This window comes from Glossina fuscipes, unplaced genomic scaffold (genome assembly GCF_014805625.2).
Source record: "Glossina fuscipes isolate IAEA_lab_2018 unplaced genomic scaffold, Yale_Gfus_2 127, whole genome shotgun sequence".
NCBI classification, from domain to species: Eukaryota; Metazoa; Arthropoda; class Insecta; order Diptera; family Glossinidae; genus Glossina; species Glossina fuscipes.
Window position 1 is genome coordinate 220,581 of NW_023998470.1, and position 15,953 is coordinate 236,533.

The window sequence follows — 15,953 nt, forward strand, 5'->3', positions numbered from 1 at the left end:
GGTGTGAGAGAGGTAAGTTTTTAATTTCAACAATCGTGGATTCTTGTTTTCTTTCATGGATAGACTTTGCACACTATATAAAAGTGATCAGTAATCCTCCAAAATTCTTGCATAAAAGATTTAATTTTTAAAGTAAGAACGGAAGCTTTCTAAAATTCTCCAAAAGCATGCAAAAAATGTTAGTCAAACTATTATAAAGGAATTTACTAAACTTTCCTGTTTATTAATCTTTGTAGAATTTATTCCGACCTTCTTGGTGAAAAATAACTACACACACACTTCTTCTTAACGATCGTTCTTTACTTCATACATAATCAAGTAATGGACAATGGTCCCGAAATGATCTTATTGTCATACAAAATTCTTGTCATAATTCCCGGGTTTAGTATAAAAGTTGTTATTAGCAAACATTTACGGCGCGGAGAACACATCATGGTTTATGCAATGAAACCCAGAATGGCTTAAGCTAGATTAGCCCAATCGATTCATAACGTTTTTTGATATGAAGTGTAGCAGGGTCACTTCTCAGTCCGAAATTTGTTTCAATTTTCTCTCTAAGAATATACTCCATTAAACTCAGACTATACCTATGAGTACACCCTGTAGGAGAGTGTAGCGCTCGAAGTTGTCCTATGAAAAATATTTCCATTTTTGTTCTAACCATTGGATTGACGAAATAAATGAAGTGGAATAATAAAAAACAAGCAAGGACGTTATAGTCGGACAAGGCCGCCTATTAGTTACCCTACACCACTTGCCCTAATACAGTCACTTACTCGTTTTGGTAACAACCCACCAAAAGTTACGCATTACTCTATCCAAAATCCAAATTCGGTAAAGTTGACTTCTACGTCAAGTTGCTATTATGAACTAATTTCCGTTATGAAATATTAAAAATTACTCCTTTCGGTTATGAGCAGTTATTTGCGAGAGGATTCAATAAATGGAACCTGTCGGACCAGATTTTTCATCATACCAATTTAGAATGTCCAAATACTATTAGAGAGCGAGTTTTGTAGAGAAATTTCTTTCAAAATAGGGCGTGGTCAAAAAAATGGACCGATCCAAACTATTTTCAGTAGCGTTCGCCCTGTATACCGAATTTCACCAAAATATTTTAGAAGTTGCGAACTGCAGCTTGCACGCAAACTTCCGTGGGCAGACATAAGACGGACAGACAGGCCTAGATTGATTCAGAAAATGATTCTAAATCGATCGATATAATAAAAGGTCGATCTATCTTAAGCCTTTCTGCGTACTGCGTACTCTGCACTACAAGTCGTGTAGGGTATTAGCACCTTTCGATATAAAAACTAATGATTATATCAGAAAGAGGTCATGCAAAAAAAAAATCATTTACTGATATGTTTCCTTGGTAATACCGTTAACTCTGCAATATGTCAAGAATAAATTATTATTATTATTATTATTATTATAAGTTTAGCCAGAGAATAAAAATACTAAGACTAAAGTCTTAAAGCACTAGCATCTAAGGCTTTCGGCTTCATTAAAAACTCTACCGCACTTGAGGTTTGAACCCACGACTATTGAGTTGCTAGTCGAGACTCTTGCCTACTCGGCCACTCAGGCGGATCAAGAATAAATTAAGCAGCTAACTTGGAGCTAAATGGATGTAAAAATTTGAATAGAATGAAGTCACTCTTCTTAAAACTCCTTCGCAGATAATAAACCTTTTTGCGGCAATAAAGCTTCATTTCTAGTATGGCATGACGAAAATTGATGCAAGATAGTTATCCGACGCATAACCCTACAGTGTCTAGCTGCATTCTCGGATCCTTAACAACATAAAAGTTCGCAAACCCAGGTTCTCAAACAAAGGTTGAAGTAAGCCTTCACATGGCAACAGATCCAAGTTATAATCTTTTGTATTTTATGATAATAATTTATAAAGAATTCTTTCCATTCGATGAAGTGCATCTGGTAGAGGGGACGACATTACAAAAATCGAATGTTTCAACGAATTTTCAATTTATCAAAATTTCCAAAGTTCCAAAATTTTAGTACGTATCCTTTCCCGTACATATTGCTAGCTAAGCATTTCTTTGCATGTATTCTAGCGCTTATCTCTCCCTTCGATTAAATGTCAAACGAATTACAAAAACTTTTTCTAAAGAATAAAATAATTTCCGTGAAATTTATTATCCGATATTCTAAGCACTTTAAAAGGGAAACTTAATTGTGGGTTAGAAAATAAATATGACTCATAGATTAAATTACTTTTTGTTATTGAATTTGCCGACTTTTAGAATTTAAAGTTGATTTTCGATAGCCATTACTCCTCAAGCGCACTTTGTTTTTTTTTCTTAAGCATATCAGCAGTCGACTAACCGGGGACCCGTTCTTGCCTGGCCCCTATATTGGCAGGAATCAAAAACATGAACATGAAGTGGTTAGAATATAACAAAACAAATTTTATTATCAATTATTTTATTATTCTTCGACTATTTCCGTCACGAACTATTGGAGAAATTAGACTTTGCTGTTCATGACAACTCTTATGTGGCCTGCTATGCGAAAAGTATATCTCCGAGTTGCGAGTTAGTTACACTTATCAAGTTATTATCGTGGAGCGATTTTCTTCATTAAACCTCACATATTACATCTTTCTGGCATACAAAAAATTAACACTAATTGTGGGGGAAAGGTTATCACCCTGTTCCCTGTTACTTGTACTGTTTTCAATATACATTAAACGCTAAACGCCATTTTTTTTACCTCACCCACAGTATATATTAAGTTTATGCGGATGTATTCAATACGCAGAAGGGCCACCTTTTAGTATATCGATCGATACAGAAAGTGATCCTGATACTTGTCTGTCCGTCTACCTTTCTTATGTTCAATCCACAAGGCGCAATTTTTGAGATATTCTGATGAAATCTGGCACACTGACCCCTTTTGAGTCAAAGACGAACGTCACTGGAAATGATTCGGTGTGACATTATTTTTTCGACCACTTGCCCTGTAGCAACTTATTTTGAAAAGTCATTGCGCTTATATGCATATAATTGTCGGCTGGTGTGGGATGTGAAATACTGAGCGGTGAACCACTACAGCGTTTTTACGTATTTAAATTATGTTCATTGAAGTTAAAAATGAAAGCTTCTTATCACTATTTTATATGACGTAATGGAGTTTACAGCAATGTCAAAGATATACATATGTCCTCTCATAAAACAATTATTGTTATTAAATGTGGTAACTTGTGCCCAAAAACTGTGCGCGTGGCATGAAAATCGTATTTACTTATAAGCAGGTTGGCAGAAAATGTGGGATATGTAAAGGAATAATTTTTAAAAAAACGGTACCGCTTCCCTACAGACCGAATATAAATATGCCTCTATAAGGAAGTCAGCGAGCCTTCAAATCGATTCAGTAAATGAATTTGACGTTCGGCTCACGCGGTGCACTCAAAATTGCATATATCTGAAGACCTTGTAAATGTTAAACAAATCCATAGAGAAAGTTAATATATTATTTATCTAAGTGGTAAAGGGTATAACAAAAAGGCTGCAAACCAATTAAATAGAAACGTCTATTATGGAAATTTACAATTGAAAGGTGTGTGTGTGTGTGCACTCCCTTTCCTTCGGCGTGGCGTGCGCAAGATTATTTACCTACGTCATCGTACACAAGCAAAATGAATGAATGAAATGAATCCATGAAATTCGAAATCTCGAAGAGCTGAGCATGCAAGAAGAAGAATCTTGCATTGACAATGCCCTGACAAACATCTACAGTTAAGTTATTGCCCGTAAACGAAAACCCAAGCGATGAGTAAAAGTGACAAGAAAGCAAAAACGGCAACAAATTTTTGAAAAAGAAATGAAAAGAAAACATGACGACAACGTATCATAACTGGGATAAGTAAACCTACTCTACGAGGTAAGCTTAAGCTTCAGAAAGAAGAATTTCTTATTTAGTAATTCAAACGCGTCCGTATGCTAATTAAGAATATTTAGCATATGTATGTTAAGTTGTATTAAACAAATTATTATTTAATGCCCGAATATAATGTACCGTAAAGTTATCTCACTGTTTACATAGCTAAAGACATTGCTATTGACTAAGGTTAAGAATTTGAAAGTAATTAAAATTTTAGCTTATGTCAGAGTTTTGGAAAAATTCAAATAATTTTAATAATTGTTCGTTTGCTGATCTAATCTTACCTGGATGATTGATCAAATTGCTCTTTTTTTCTTTACCAGTTTCAAAAGAAACAACACTGGCCGTAATAACCTGCTTTTGAATAGCAAGCCTTGCCTTACACTACTGCTTTTGCCACCAATTTTACCTTTATTAGTTAAAATGAACTAACTACTAATCTGTTCCATAATTATGACCATAAATGGTTCTTTGCACTGTGTGTTTATGAGATGAGTTTACATATGAAAATTTCATTTGTTCAGAGCTGTATTGTATGTAGCATGATGTAGTAGTAGTACAAGTCGAGGTCTTGATATTTTCCAACTTTTTTTTATTTGTGTTAGATATTCTTAGTGCATGAATGAAATTCATGATAGATAGATAAATAATGTTTATGCATGTTTTTTCCATGGACGAACAAACACAATACAATGTAAGCAGAAGACGCATAATACAAAAAACAAACATGATTTATAAGCTCTGATCTACCGTTACACAGTACTCACCATCTATGAATACCGGAACATCTATCTCTTCAACTGTAGCAGTAGGCGGCATTGCTCCACTCATTTCCGCATGTGAATGCGACATCTTCACATCGGCATTTGCCAATTCTATCTCGGCCATCGAAGTTAATGTCGATGGCTTTCGGTTTTCCGAGCAATCCAAATTGATTTGGTTTATTGTGCTCGGTTTTGTGATAACGCTTTGGTTCTGGCTTTGATTCGTATTCAAATTCGATATCACTTCTAATTGATTTAGACTCTGAGTCTCTGTTGTTTCTTTCTTTAGCGGTAAATAATTCAATTCTGTTTTCTTCACTAAAACGTTTTGCATTCGAGACCTCGATAAAAAGGGCACTCTTATAATTTTTGTTTGTGGTTCTATTTTCACACTTGTCGTTGTTGGTGTCTTTACATTTAAATTGTTCTCGTTCTTTGACACCACTTCTGGCATTAGCTTTATGTATTGAGTTTTCGTAGGCCTCGTAAGCAAAAATATTCTTGTTTTCGTACTCGTTTTTGGTACCTCGACAAATGCCTTCAAATTGCTCTTCTGATCGCAATTGGAAGTTTGCATCGATTGCACCCTTGTTATTGGTATTGATATCATTTGTGTTTGCGGCTCCCGGATCATTAATATTAAATTTTTCGTTTTCTCGGTTTTTTTGATTATTTTGTTCGGTGGCACCGTTGTTGTTGCTGTTGTTGTTGCTGTTTTGATTGTTGTTACTGGAAATGCCGCTTCTGCTGTTATCGTTGGTATTGGTATTTGCATTGGTATTGTTTGAATATCTTTTTGGCCGTGATTGGCTGCATTGGATATCGTTGATGTGGAAAGCCATCTTGAACGAGGCTACATACATTTAAGTTTAATATGTTTTTTAATATATTTTTTTATCCATAAATTTTCAAACGTTTTTCAAAAACGTTTTCCCGAGAAAAGGTACAACAAGCAAATTTTCGTATATTATTTTTCGTATCATCCAACGAGTACGTATGTACGTATAATATTCCATTAATGAATGATTATTTTTATATCATCATCAAATGAATAAGTTTTGCGGAAACCAGAGTGTTTTTATTTTTATTTTAAGGATACGGAAAAGTTCGTGTTTTGTTTATAGAGTTGAGTTAATGAGTGGAGCAATTGCGTTTTAAATGTAAAAGAAAATAGAAGAAAATATTATGTTAATAAAGAAAAACCAAATCCTTTCATTGAAGGAATTGTTTTCTAATAGCATTTCCTAAAGTGATATCATCAAGTTTAGTTTATATATATATATATACAAATTTACATATATATAGATATATGTATTCAAGGATGTGTGATCAAATTTTTATAATAATTTATGGCTATTAATAAATTATTTAAAAGAATTTTCTTTTGACCGACATTAACTTTTGATATCACCTGGAACGACTTCTTTAACAATGATATAATGATGAAAAATTATTGATTATAATCACTGTGCGAAATGAATTTAAGATAATATAATAACAAAAAAACCAACTTATACTCGATTGCATTATTATTAAATTTTACTTATATAATATTATTATTATTGTCTTGTGGTTTACTTACTTTTAATTCACCGTTGAAAACAAGCAATGAAATCTTAAGGCGACCTCTGAACAAACTCTAAAAAGAGTCCTTATGCGCACCACCACCTATTTCACTCACACTGCAAGTATATAGATACGCAAAACAAAAACATTAGTTATTTTCAAATTTATTTAATTGAAATTAAACGGTACATTTTTTCATTTCATTTATGCAAAGAGTATTTTCACATGTTTATTTGTAAACATAATAATATTTACATGCAACTATACACTTTATTCGGCTAAATTTACTACAAAAAAAAAAAAATAAATAAAAATTTGAGGTTAGTTAGAAAACAGTAAAAACACTTTGTCATGATGACTCATTTTTGCCCAACGTAAGAAATAAATACAATATGCTCTTTCTAAATTCCCCTTTAATTTTCATGTCTTACATACGATACATTAATGCGAGAGTAAATAAGTCATTTATTTCTCTATTACTCTCCGCTCTCTTTTCAATTTCATTCAATTTTGATTACTATCAACGACGAATTCGTTGCAAAACAGTTGTTTGCGATTATGGTAGTAGCGTAAGCAAGAGAGCGGAAAGATGCACCATGAAGTCTTTATTAAGTGCACAAACAAACACAAAATATCGATTAAATAGAAGTGTCAGTATGTATGCGAATTAAATGCAAGAGAGCAACATGTCTATTTTGTTCTTCTATTAGTTCAACATTTTTTACACCACTTAATAGAACGTCTTCTTTCTTTAAGAGAATAATTTTCTCCCACTATCCTATCTTCGTTATGCTTCATATACTCTTTCTAGTTTCTTAGCAATATCAACCAAATTTTATCTCAAATAAACACATGAAGCAATTTGCTTCTTGTATATATTATAAAATTATGATGTCTTACCCAATTGTTATTCAAATTTGCGAAAAAAAATGTTTTAAAATTTCAATAAATAAAATAAAGATGGCAATTGAACAAGAAATGATTAGCTGAGTTCGTTAAATATTGGAAACATTTCGATATAGGTATCGGCGATAGGAATATCGAAGGAAATAATTGAGCACAGGCCTTTTTCTTATTTTCTTTTATGGTTGGCATAAATTGAAAAATAGCAATCAAAGCTATCAAGTCGGATTAGATATTTTAAAGGGGGGTTCCCCCGCTTTCTCTTACCTAACGCGTTTACCCTCAATTTTTTTTCGGTTTCTTGAGATTAAAGAGACAAAGCCAATAAGAATGCCCTATATATGCCGACGCGCCGTTTTCTTCAACGTTTAAAAATAATTTGCACGCAATCAAGATTTCCTAAAGATTGCTGTAGGGTGTTCTATAACAAATACGGAAGGCAATGTTTTGGTTATCAAAATAATTTAGGAATGCATGTTCGTGCGTCATACCACCCTCATCCGCTCAAACAGCGAAACAGATTCTCTTATCTTATCTCGCTTTCGTGTTAAATTCATGTCAAAGTTACATGTTTGCAGTCGCACGAAAATAAATGCATTACATAAAGTATAGTTTCGCAACCAATATATCACACATTGCCCTTAGCCTTACTATTTACTGCGGTCTGCGAGTCAAGTCAATAGTTTTTAAAGCCTCCGTTTCAAAATATTATTATTATTATTTTAATTTTAGACTAATGAATTGAATTCTTAGACTAAAAAAAATTAATGCTGAAATGAAATGAAATTTTTATGTATCTCTAACATATTCCCTGATCTTGGTAATGTCAATCAATGTCAGTTCTTTTAACTTGGTAACAGCCATTGTTTTTTGAAATCCAAACTGTTGCTTTGTGGAAAAACTTCCTACAATTTGACGACAAGTATATGAGTACGCTGCCATAGATGTTAGTCACAATTATGCCACGACCTTATACTATTAACTAATACGCTAATTCTATTTGGAAGTAAGGTATACCACAATTCATTATTGTCGTTGGTACTATTGTTTGGTTGCAAGCCTAACCAATTAATTGAGAATCCAGGTATAAAAATAGTTAAACAAGTCCGAAATGTATACTAAACATGTATACTAAATATATACGAAAGGTTTAAAATATTTTAAGATCGTCTCTGAAGCCTATTTGATGAGTCAATTTTTTACCATTTTTGTGGTTTCTTCAGTCTCTTGTTAAAAGCAAGAAATTGAATATTAGGTGATTATGGTTCTCGCAATACCCGCCCTTGGTTCAAAACGGTATTTTGTTTCATATATAGTTAATTGCTTATTGAAAGTTATTGCTTATACACATTAAATATATCTCCTGCTTTCAACAATAGATTAAAGAATACAATTTTCTGATAATTGGTTTTTTAAACAAATTTTTAAACATGTTAAGATAAAAAATTGCCCACTACTTAATCGCTGGAAATATATAATCGGAAAAAATTCACGCAATTAGAGAAATTCCCGCAATAAAGCTTTTTATTTCCCTTTCATTAAATTGTCTTTTGAAAAGCTCTCTACAAAATTTGTTCATAATAAATAATTAATTATATTAAACAGTTTACATAAATAATCATTGGGTTTTTCTTATGTATTTGTTTTTTCTTTTCTTGTGTTATTATTGTCGTCGTTATGAACGAGTAGCTATATCGTTAGCAATTCTGTTTTTCTAGTTATTTTTGTTATGTACACATTGAGAAGAAAAAAAAATTACAATATGGCTGCCGGCAAAAAGCTAATATGGCGACAATTGCGCTTTATTGAATGTGTTCAAACAAAGAACATGTTTTGCACACAGGTCTTGTTTTTTGTGATGTAGCTAAGCTATTTGCAATTCCTATACAAAAGAAGCTACACATATGTGTGTATAAATGGGTGTAGGTATACATACATTTATTACAAATACACATCACAAGCTTTTCGTTTGTACGCAGTACAAAAAAATTCTTAGAATTTGCTTCCACTACTTAATTCCCATCTGCATATATATACATACATATATATGCAATCACATACGTGTCAATATTTATTTTAGAATATTACTTGGAAACCGATTTTATTTAATTGTTCGAAAAAGTTTAATAAATTCGATTCATTCATTGGAAACCAACTCTAGCATTGATGATAATAATGTCGTCTATTTTCAACTTACATTTAAAAAATCTGCACAGATGCAATTAAAATTGAAGGCAAGAAAAAAAAATTTGTAAATCTATTTATTTTTATTTTTTTTTTTATCTTTCACAATTTGCTTTTGTTAAGAGAAATTTTTCAATTACTTTTTCTTTATTCCTCTTTATTTTTCTTCTTCTTCGTTTTATGAACAAAATGGCTATTATAGAATTTTTCTTTTATATTCTTTTTTCTTTTTTGATATTCAGATTAAAAAATTATTAAATTAATTATCAAAATGTAACAAGTACACGACTTTTATTATTATTATCAGATCCAGAATTTGGATGAATTTTTCTGTTAAATCTCACTCAATATAAATTTAGGATATTTTTCTTCTTTAAAGTGGAGAATTTTTTTTCTTTTGGTTCACACTGTATAACAACGTACACTTGGATTTCGCTCGAACGCGATTTTAAGACAAACGCTAACGAACAGTTCAAACTGCCTGCCGTTGTGAAATTCACTAAGATTTGCTGCTGCTCATCAACTAGTTTGGTTATGCATATGTATTATTAACAGCTTTTTTTATACGATGTGTATGTGAACAGAGAGCGAGAGAGAGATCCATATTAAGAGAATAATAAGAAAAAGATAGTATAAAAAAATCCCAATGTCGGTACAATATACTTTTTGGTCGGTGCTGGTGCTGTGTGTTCATATAAAGCTGTAGTATGTATTTGTGGCATGCGTTTGTGGTATGTATCTGAGTTTCAACTTGGATTGCGTAAATGGTGGATCAGTTTTTATTTATTTTAAAGAAAACATAACTATTGTTCACTGTTGACATCGAAACAGCTGCAATATTAAGGTTTACTGAACTCAGAAGCAAACTATCCATTAAATGCATATTGTTGCCAATTGCCTACATTCCAGCTTCGCTGCATGAAAAAAGGTAGGCGAAGGTTGCAACATAAAGAAATATATGAGATTTTAAACATGCTATCGGAATAGATTGCAAGGTAAAGTTTCATACTACCTTGGCTTTTTCATCCTAACTTACGAGAGAAAGTGTGCTCCTGTTAATACCATAACTTCTCACATTTATATGACGGTACTATCTTTCGCCTTCGTTAAGCCTAGTAATCTTTTTTACAACTAAACTCAAATAAAAACAAACTTCTCAAAACTGCGTTTAAGGCAAAACCCTTTAGAGTTGGAGAAGTTTTTATAAATATGTATTGTCTGGTTATGTTAATAATCAATTCATAAAATCTGCAGTAATTATAATCCACAATGAATAATGAAATGAAGAAAGCTTTCGATATAACGCCAAAAAAAACAAAACATGTAGTGACATCTGTATGACGAAAGGGGCCTTCAATATTGAGAGGTGAAACGAAAGCAGTTTATATTAAAGGAGAAACATTTGCAGTTAGGGGCAATGTCTAAAGTTTTTTTATTGTGCTTTACCTTCTACATAATTTAGAAATAAAAAAAGTTTTTCCGAGCTTTAGCAACATGCTCTCACTATGCTAAATACAGGGAAATTTAATTTTTGTGAGAGTATAACTTTTTTTAATGTATTAGTGAGCGCAGTAATCTTTCTCACTTATACTTAGACAAAGCAAAGCTTTTTTAAAAAACACATATCGCGATTCTAAGAATTATAGGTTTTGTGTTTTTTTCACATCTGCTATTAACAACAAACCCTTTTTCTCTTTCTAACACGCTATAAGAATGTGTTCCAAAGGCAGCAATGCATTTTGATTACAAGAATGAGTCATCAACAAGTTTAAAACAATCATATGATGTGAATTATATATATATATATATTTGCTTTTGTTCAAATACATTGCGTGCATATCGCTGTACGTACATATAATGCCGGTGCAAAAAAAAAAAGAGAAGAAAAAGGAAAAACAAATCCTAAAGTAAATAATAAAATTAACAGTATTGATAACTCTATCTAAATAGGACTTGTCCGGCTGGCAAGCTAATATTTGAACTTGTACAAGGTTAAGAAACTTCGGGCCTACTTTTGCTGAATAATTTTAACGATTTAATATATAAATATCGGCTTATTGACCTTATTTCGCTTCAATTAGTACGGAAGAGCAGAGAAACCGGAATAAATAATTCGCTTTATATAAAGCCAGAGCAGCAGGTATAAAAAGTAAATATAAATGAAGCAAACAAATGATTTTATTACCACTAAGAATACTCAATAACGCCCTATATATATGACTCATTACTCAGTCAAAGCACTATCAAATATGAATGATAATGTGAAGTAATCTTGAAGTAATATCAATGCTTAAAATTATTATTTCAATGTTTATTTTATCTAATCTTGCCTATTTACTTTAAATCTCAAAAATATTAATTTAGAAAAAAAATATCGTCCATACACAACTTAACTACTACTACTTAACTAGTTATCTGCTTGTATCTGCCGTATTAAAGTTAAGTCGAAGATAAAGTTTAATGACAGCTTAACAAATTGATAAATTTGAAAATTCTCAACTATTTTTAGATAATAATTTGTACCTTCAGCGAAAAAATTTTGCGGACAATATTGCCTTAAGCACATAAGCACATAAGACAGGTGGCAAACGAGCAGTTAAACTGATAATATATTAAGTAATATAAGTAAAAAAATTTTTAAAATTGTCTAAAACCTTTAATTATGTCTTAGATGAGCGAAGCAATAACGAAGGTGTCCTCCATAATCGTCCTACGAGATTTTCAGGAACGAATGAGGAAAAGAAAGTCTTTTAAATTGGTTCCTTAGATCAAAGTAGCATTTTTGCGCATGAAACACATGTGCGAGTTGTCGATCATCTGTATTCATCTTTGCGTCGGATCGTTAATGAATATATTTCTACTGACATGCCCTCGGTAAAATTCTCTTTCATTTTCTAAAGCAAAATTTATTGCTTCGACTAAGATGCGTTAATCGAATGGAAGACGTGTAAAGAAGCTCACAGAAAGAGCTGAAACGGCACATCTCAACCAACTTACCGACTACGTGCGCAGGATTACGTTAGATGGTCGTGCTGCAAGCTTGGTTGAAAGGCGCAAATATGCCATGGTCAAATAACCCCTTTTCCGATGGATATGTGACCCTTTACGGGTTTTGAAATGTTTGCGACTACAATAACAAAACGTAAAGAGAAGAGCTCGGCAATGTAAGAGAAAAAGGTAATCAGGTAATCACCTCAAATATCTTCTTTCTTCTTTAGTGGCAAAAAGAACAATGGTAGCTTTTTTTTTTTTTTTTCTTTTTCCCTTGGAGTAAAACAGGAAGAGATCGTTGTTTTCGTTTCAAGAAAAGTTGTAGCTTGATATAAAAAATTTTGGACATATAAGCCACAAATCTATTGGCTTAGTCCATCTCTGTTCAACATACCAAAAAAAAAAAAAAAAGATATAAAAAATTTAGTTCCGAATTATAAAGAGTCCAAGTATTATTAATAATCTGCAAATTTATTAATTGTTTTAGACACTCATTTTTTTCGGCTCCATCAGATTAATCATTCTATGACCGACAAAGTAAAATCGTTAATATAAAGAAGAAAAAAAACAAAATAAGTACGTAACATTTGAGGTGATAAAACATAAAAACATACGTGGCCCAATAAAAACATCAACAAAATAGTTTCAAGTTTTATAAGAAATTTTTCAGAGAAATGAATTAAAATGAATGGCTTACCGCACATTGTGTGTGGTTTATGCAGTTCTTGAAGAGCATATAAGTTTTTCTCATTCGGCTTTCACGTTGATGAAATTGCAATTTAATAATAAGGCGTTGAATTGAAATTATGATAATATTGTTTTCTTTCGCAACGTTTTTATCGCACATCAAGCAGTTGTTGCGAAGCGTAAAGAAAATTGCAATATTATCGGCAAACTTACCGCTAACACAGTTTTGTACGTTTTTAATATATTGCATAGCATACACATATAAACTGCGAGTGCGTGCTTTGCTTAGTTTGTTTAGTGCCGAAATAAACTCTTCCGCCGATAAAACGGTTATATTAGTCAGCATAGTATGGGTAAAACTAGAATTTGGCTCTTTAAATGTTTTTTTGATTTGATTTTCTAACAATGCTTAAAAGTATGCTGTAATAAATCGAACGCAAGTAAAAAGACAACACTTGTAAACGCTTTTAAAACTATTCTTAGAATTGATAGAATTATTTAAGAATGTATTTATTGTTTTTATTAACAATGTTATTGATAATTTTCACGTTCTTTCCTCATTAGAACTTATTCACGCAATTACGCAATTATGAACTTTGTAAAAGAACTCCTTAGCAAAAAAGCATTTTCCAATTTTTTTTAGTAGTTTTTGCACTGAGTAGTAAACAGCTGATATCGCTTTCACATAAAATTCGTTTTCTTTTTCTTGTGGATTAAATTAAAAAAACCACACACATCCGCAACTATTCAACGCGCAGCAAGCAAAAAAAACTGAATGATGTGTTATAGAGACTCCGGAGTGGTTTTTTGAATTTGCGAGAATTCAATTTCCTTGCTCTCTAGAACCCCGAGTGGCGTTCTCAATTTGCAAGGTGGAATTTTTTTTGCTCTCTAGACTCCCGAATGGCTGTTTGAATCTGTACGAATTCTAATTGCCAGAGTAAAATTTATTTTGCTGTACAACTCAATCATTCTCACTACGATTTGCGCTCATGCACATGTTCCTTTTGCTATGCTGCCAGGATTGCCAGCGTTTCTTTTAAAAATTGTATATACGTTAATTCCATTCCGTAAGAAATTGAATTGTACTACAAAGAACTCATGTTGCTTAAACGACATTTTTCCAATACGCCGGAAAAAACAGTTACAAAAACAATTCTTAATAGAAACTTATTGCCAAATACTATTCTCGCTCATTTACTTACTCTCTAAAGTAACAAATTCTTATTTTCCATATACACAAACACACATTAAGGTCTCTCTTGTCCAAATTATCTGCGAGAGAAAATTCTGAGAGAAAATATGGTATTCAAAAAATGTTCTCAACTATAGTAAAACACAGAAATATTGTATCGAGACGAATACTTTTTACCGTTATACTGACATTAAGTAAAAGCGTTTATTAATTAATATTACATTTGTAATACACGCCGTTTCGTGGTTTCGTTAAGTGATATTTGCGTAAAGAGTTGATTTTCGCCCCAAAGTCTTCGTAGACTAACACATATAGTGCAAATACTTTTGTAGATCAATATCGTCAACTTTCATCATATATTTGCAACCGAACTGAGAAATTCTCCCTCTAAGCGACAAATAAACCGTAAATTATTAGAAAAATTAAAACATATAGGCGATGAATATGAGAGCATTACAGAAAATATTATTACTTTAGGATGCTTATGCTTGCTTAACTTTGCACACGCATTGATATTAACTGGCTAACCCAAAAGTTATTTTACCCCTCCTTACCATAACTATACATTTGGTTTTTTCGGAGTCTCCAATTGTAGTTCACACATATTAATTCATCAAAATCCTCCTTAAATTATTGCTTTCGATAAATTGAAAAGAATGATATATCGACACCTTAGATTGAATATAAATGGAATATATTGAACGATTTCCTATTCACGGCATGTTTTAGGCGCATGATGCAATAACTAAGGTTAGTTACAGCAGATGTTTAATTTCGATTTCATTATCATTAGCGTTTGATGCTTCCTTAAACACTTGTAGAAACTCGTTATACCTACAGGAAACAGGGGGGCGAACTTGTTGGAACAGAGAGGCGGAGTTGTTGGAACAGGCAGGCGAACTTTCCACGTAAAATGTCTACATTTTGAACATTGTTATTTTTTTGGGCTATGTCTTGTGATTGTTTTGTATGATTAGTTTCATTTAAATCATCCGCTTGTTGTTGTAAAAGAGTTTTGTTTATTTTTCACATAAGGACGCATAGAGACTCTTACCACAAGAAAATGGAAAATAACAGTTGATCCACCGCCGTCAGCAATTTAGTCGCATCCTGAATTATTGTCAATTTATACGCAACAATTTAGTCGCGCCCTGAATTTAAACGTATCTTATGTTTACAAATAGTACCAATGAAATGCTATTCAAATATATATTAAATATTCTTCTATATAAATTTTAGATTTGCTAACAAAAGGGGGCACATTCAAAATAGAAATTCGAATGCTTTTCTATGGCATTCCCGCTAGGAGAAGGTATTAATTGCTTTTCTTTTTTTTTTGATGAAACCAGATGAAGACATCGCATACTTGTTTACACGAAAATCGGTAAGAGAAACCTTTTAAGAAAAACACATACTTGATGAACGTGGAATTAAGAATCGACTAAAACCGGATGATTTATTTTAAATAATTTTCGTAGAACGACTTTTAAAGGCTAAACACTTTCATTAAGCCCAATAAAATTGACTGGAATTTTGATATTCATGCGAATATTTTAAAGCCGGTTGCGGAATTTCCTAGATTTGTACTTCATAATTCATGTACGTTTTAGGCCGATAACTGTGATGAGTTTCTTTCTTAGATTGATTTTCAATATTTGCAAATTTACCCGCAATAAATACATTAAATAATTAGAGACGACGGAATATATTTTATATAATGCAATAATAAATATAGTACAACCAATACTATTACTACT

General features: G+C 32.1%; 2 protein-coding genes across 2 annotated transcripts in view; one reads left to right on the top strand and one right to left on the bottom strand.

Moving 5' to 3' along the window:
- LOC119640730 (putative mediator of RNA polymerase II transcription subunit 24) overlaps positions 1 to 9,376 on the bottom strand; it is a 23,123-nt gene extending 13,747 nt beyond the window's left edge. The window contains exons 1-3 of the mRNA XM_038038938.1: positions 9,337 to 9,376; positions 6,253 to 6,352; positions 4,674 to 5,523 (exon numbers count right to left, since the gene is read on the bottom strand). Of these exons, the coding sequence (XP_037894866.1) occupies positions 4,674 to 5,445 (772 nt within the window). The 5' untranslated portion in view covers positions 5,446 to 5,523; positions 6,253 to 6,352; positions 9,337 to 9,376. The remainder of the gene's footprint in view (positions 1 to 4,673; positions 5,524 to 6,252; positions 6,353 to 9,336) is intronic.
- Positions 9,377 to 11,994: 2,618 nt separating this feature from the next.
- The window catches only part of LOC119640762 (N-sulphoglucosamine sulphohydrolase), a 6,374-nt gene continuing 2,415 nt past the window's right edge, over positions 11,995 to 15,953 (top strand). Inside the window, exon 1 of the mRNA XM_038038989.1 lies at positions 11,995 to 12,500. The gene's annotated coding sequence lies outside the window, so the exon portion shown is untranslated. The remainder of the gene's footprint in view (positions 12,501 to 15,953) is intronic.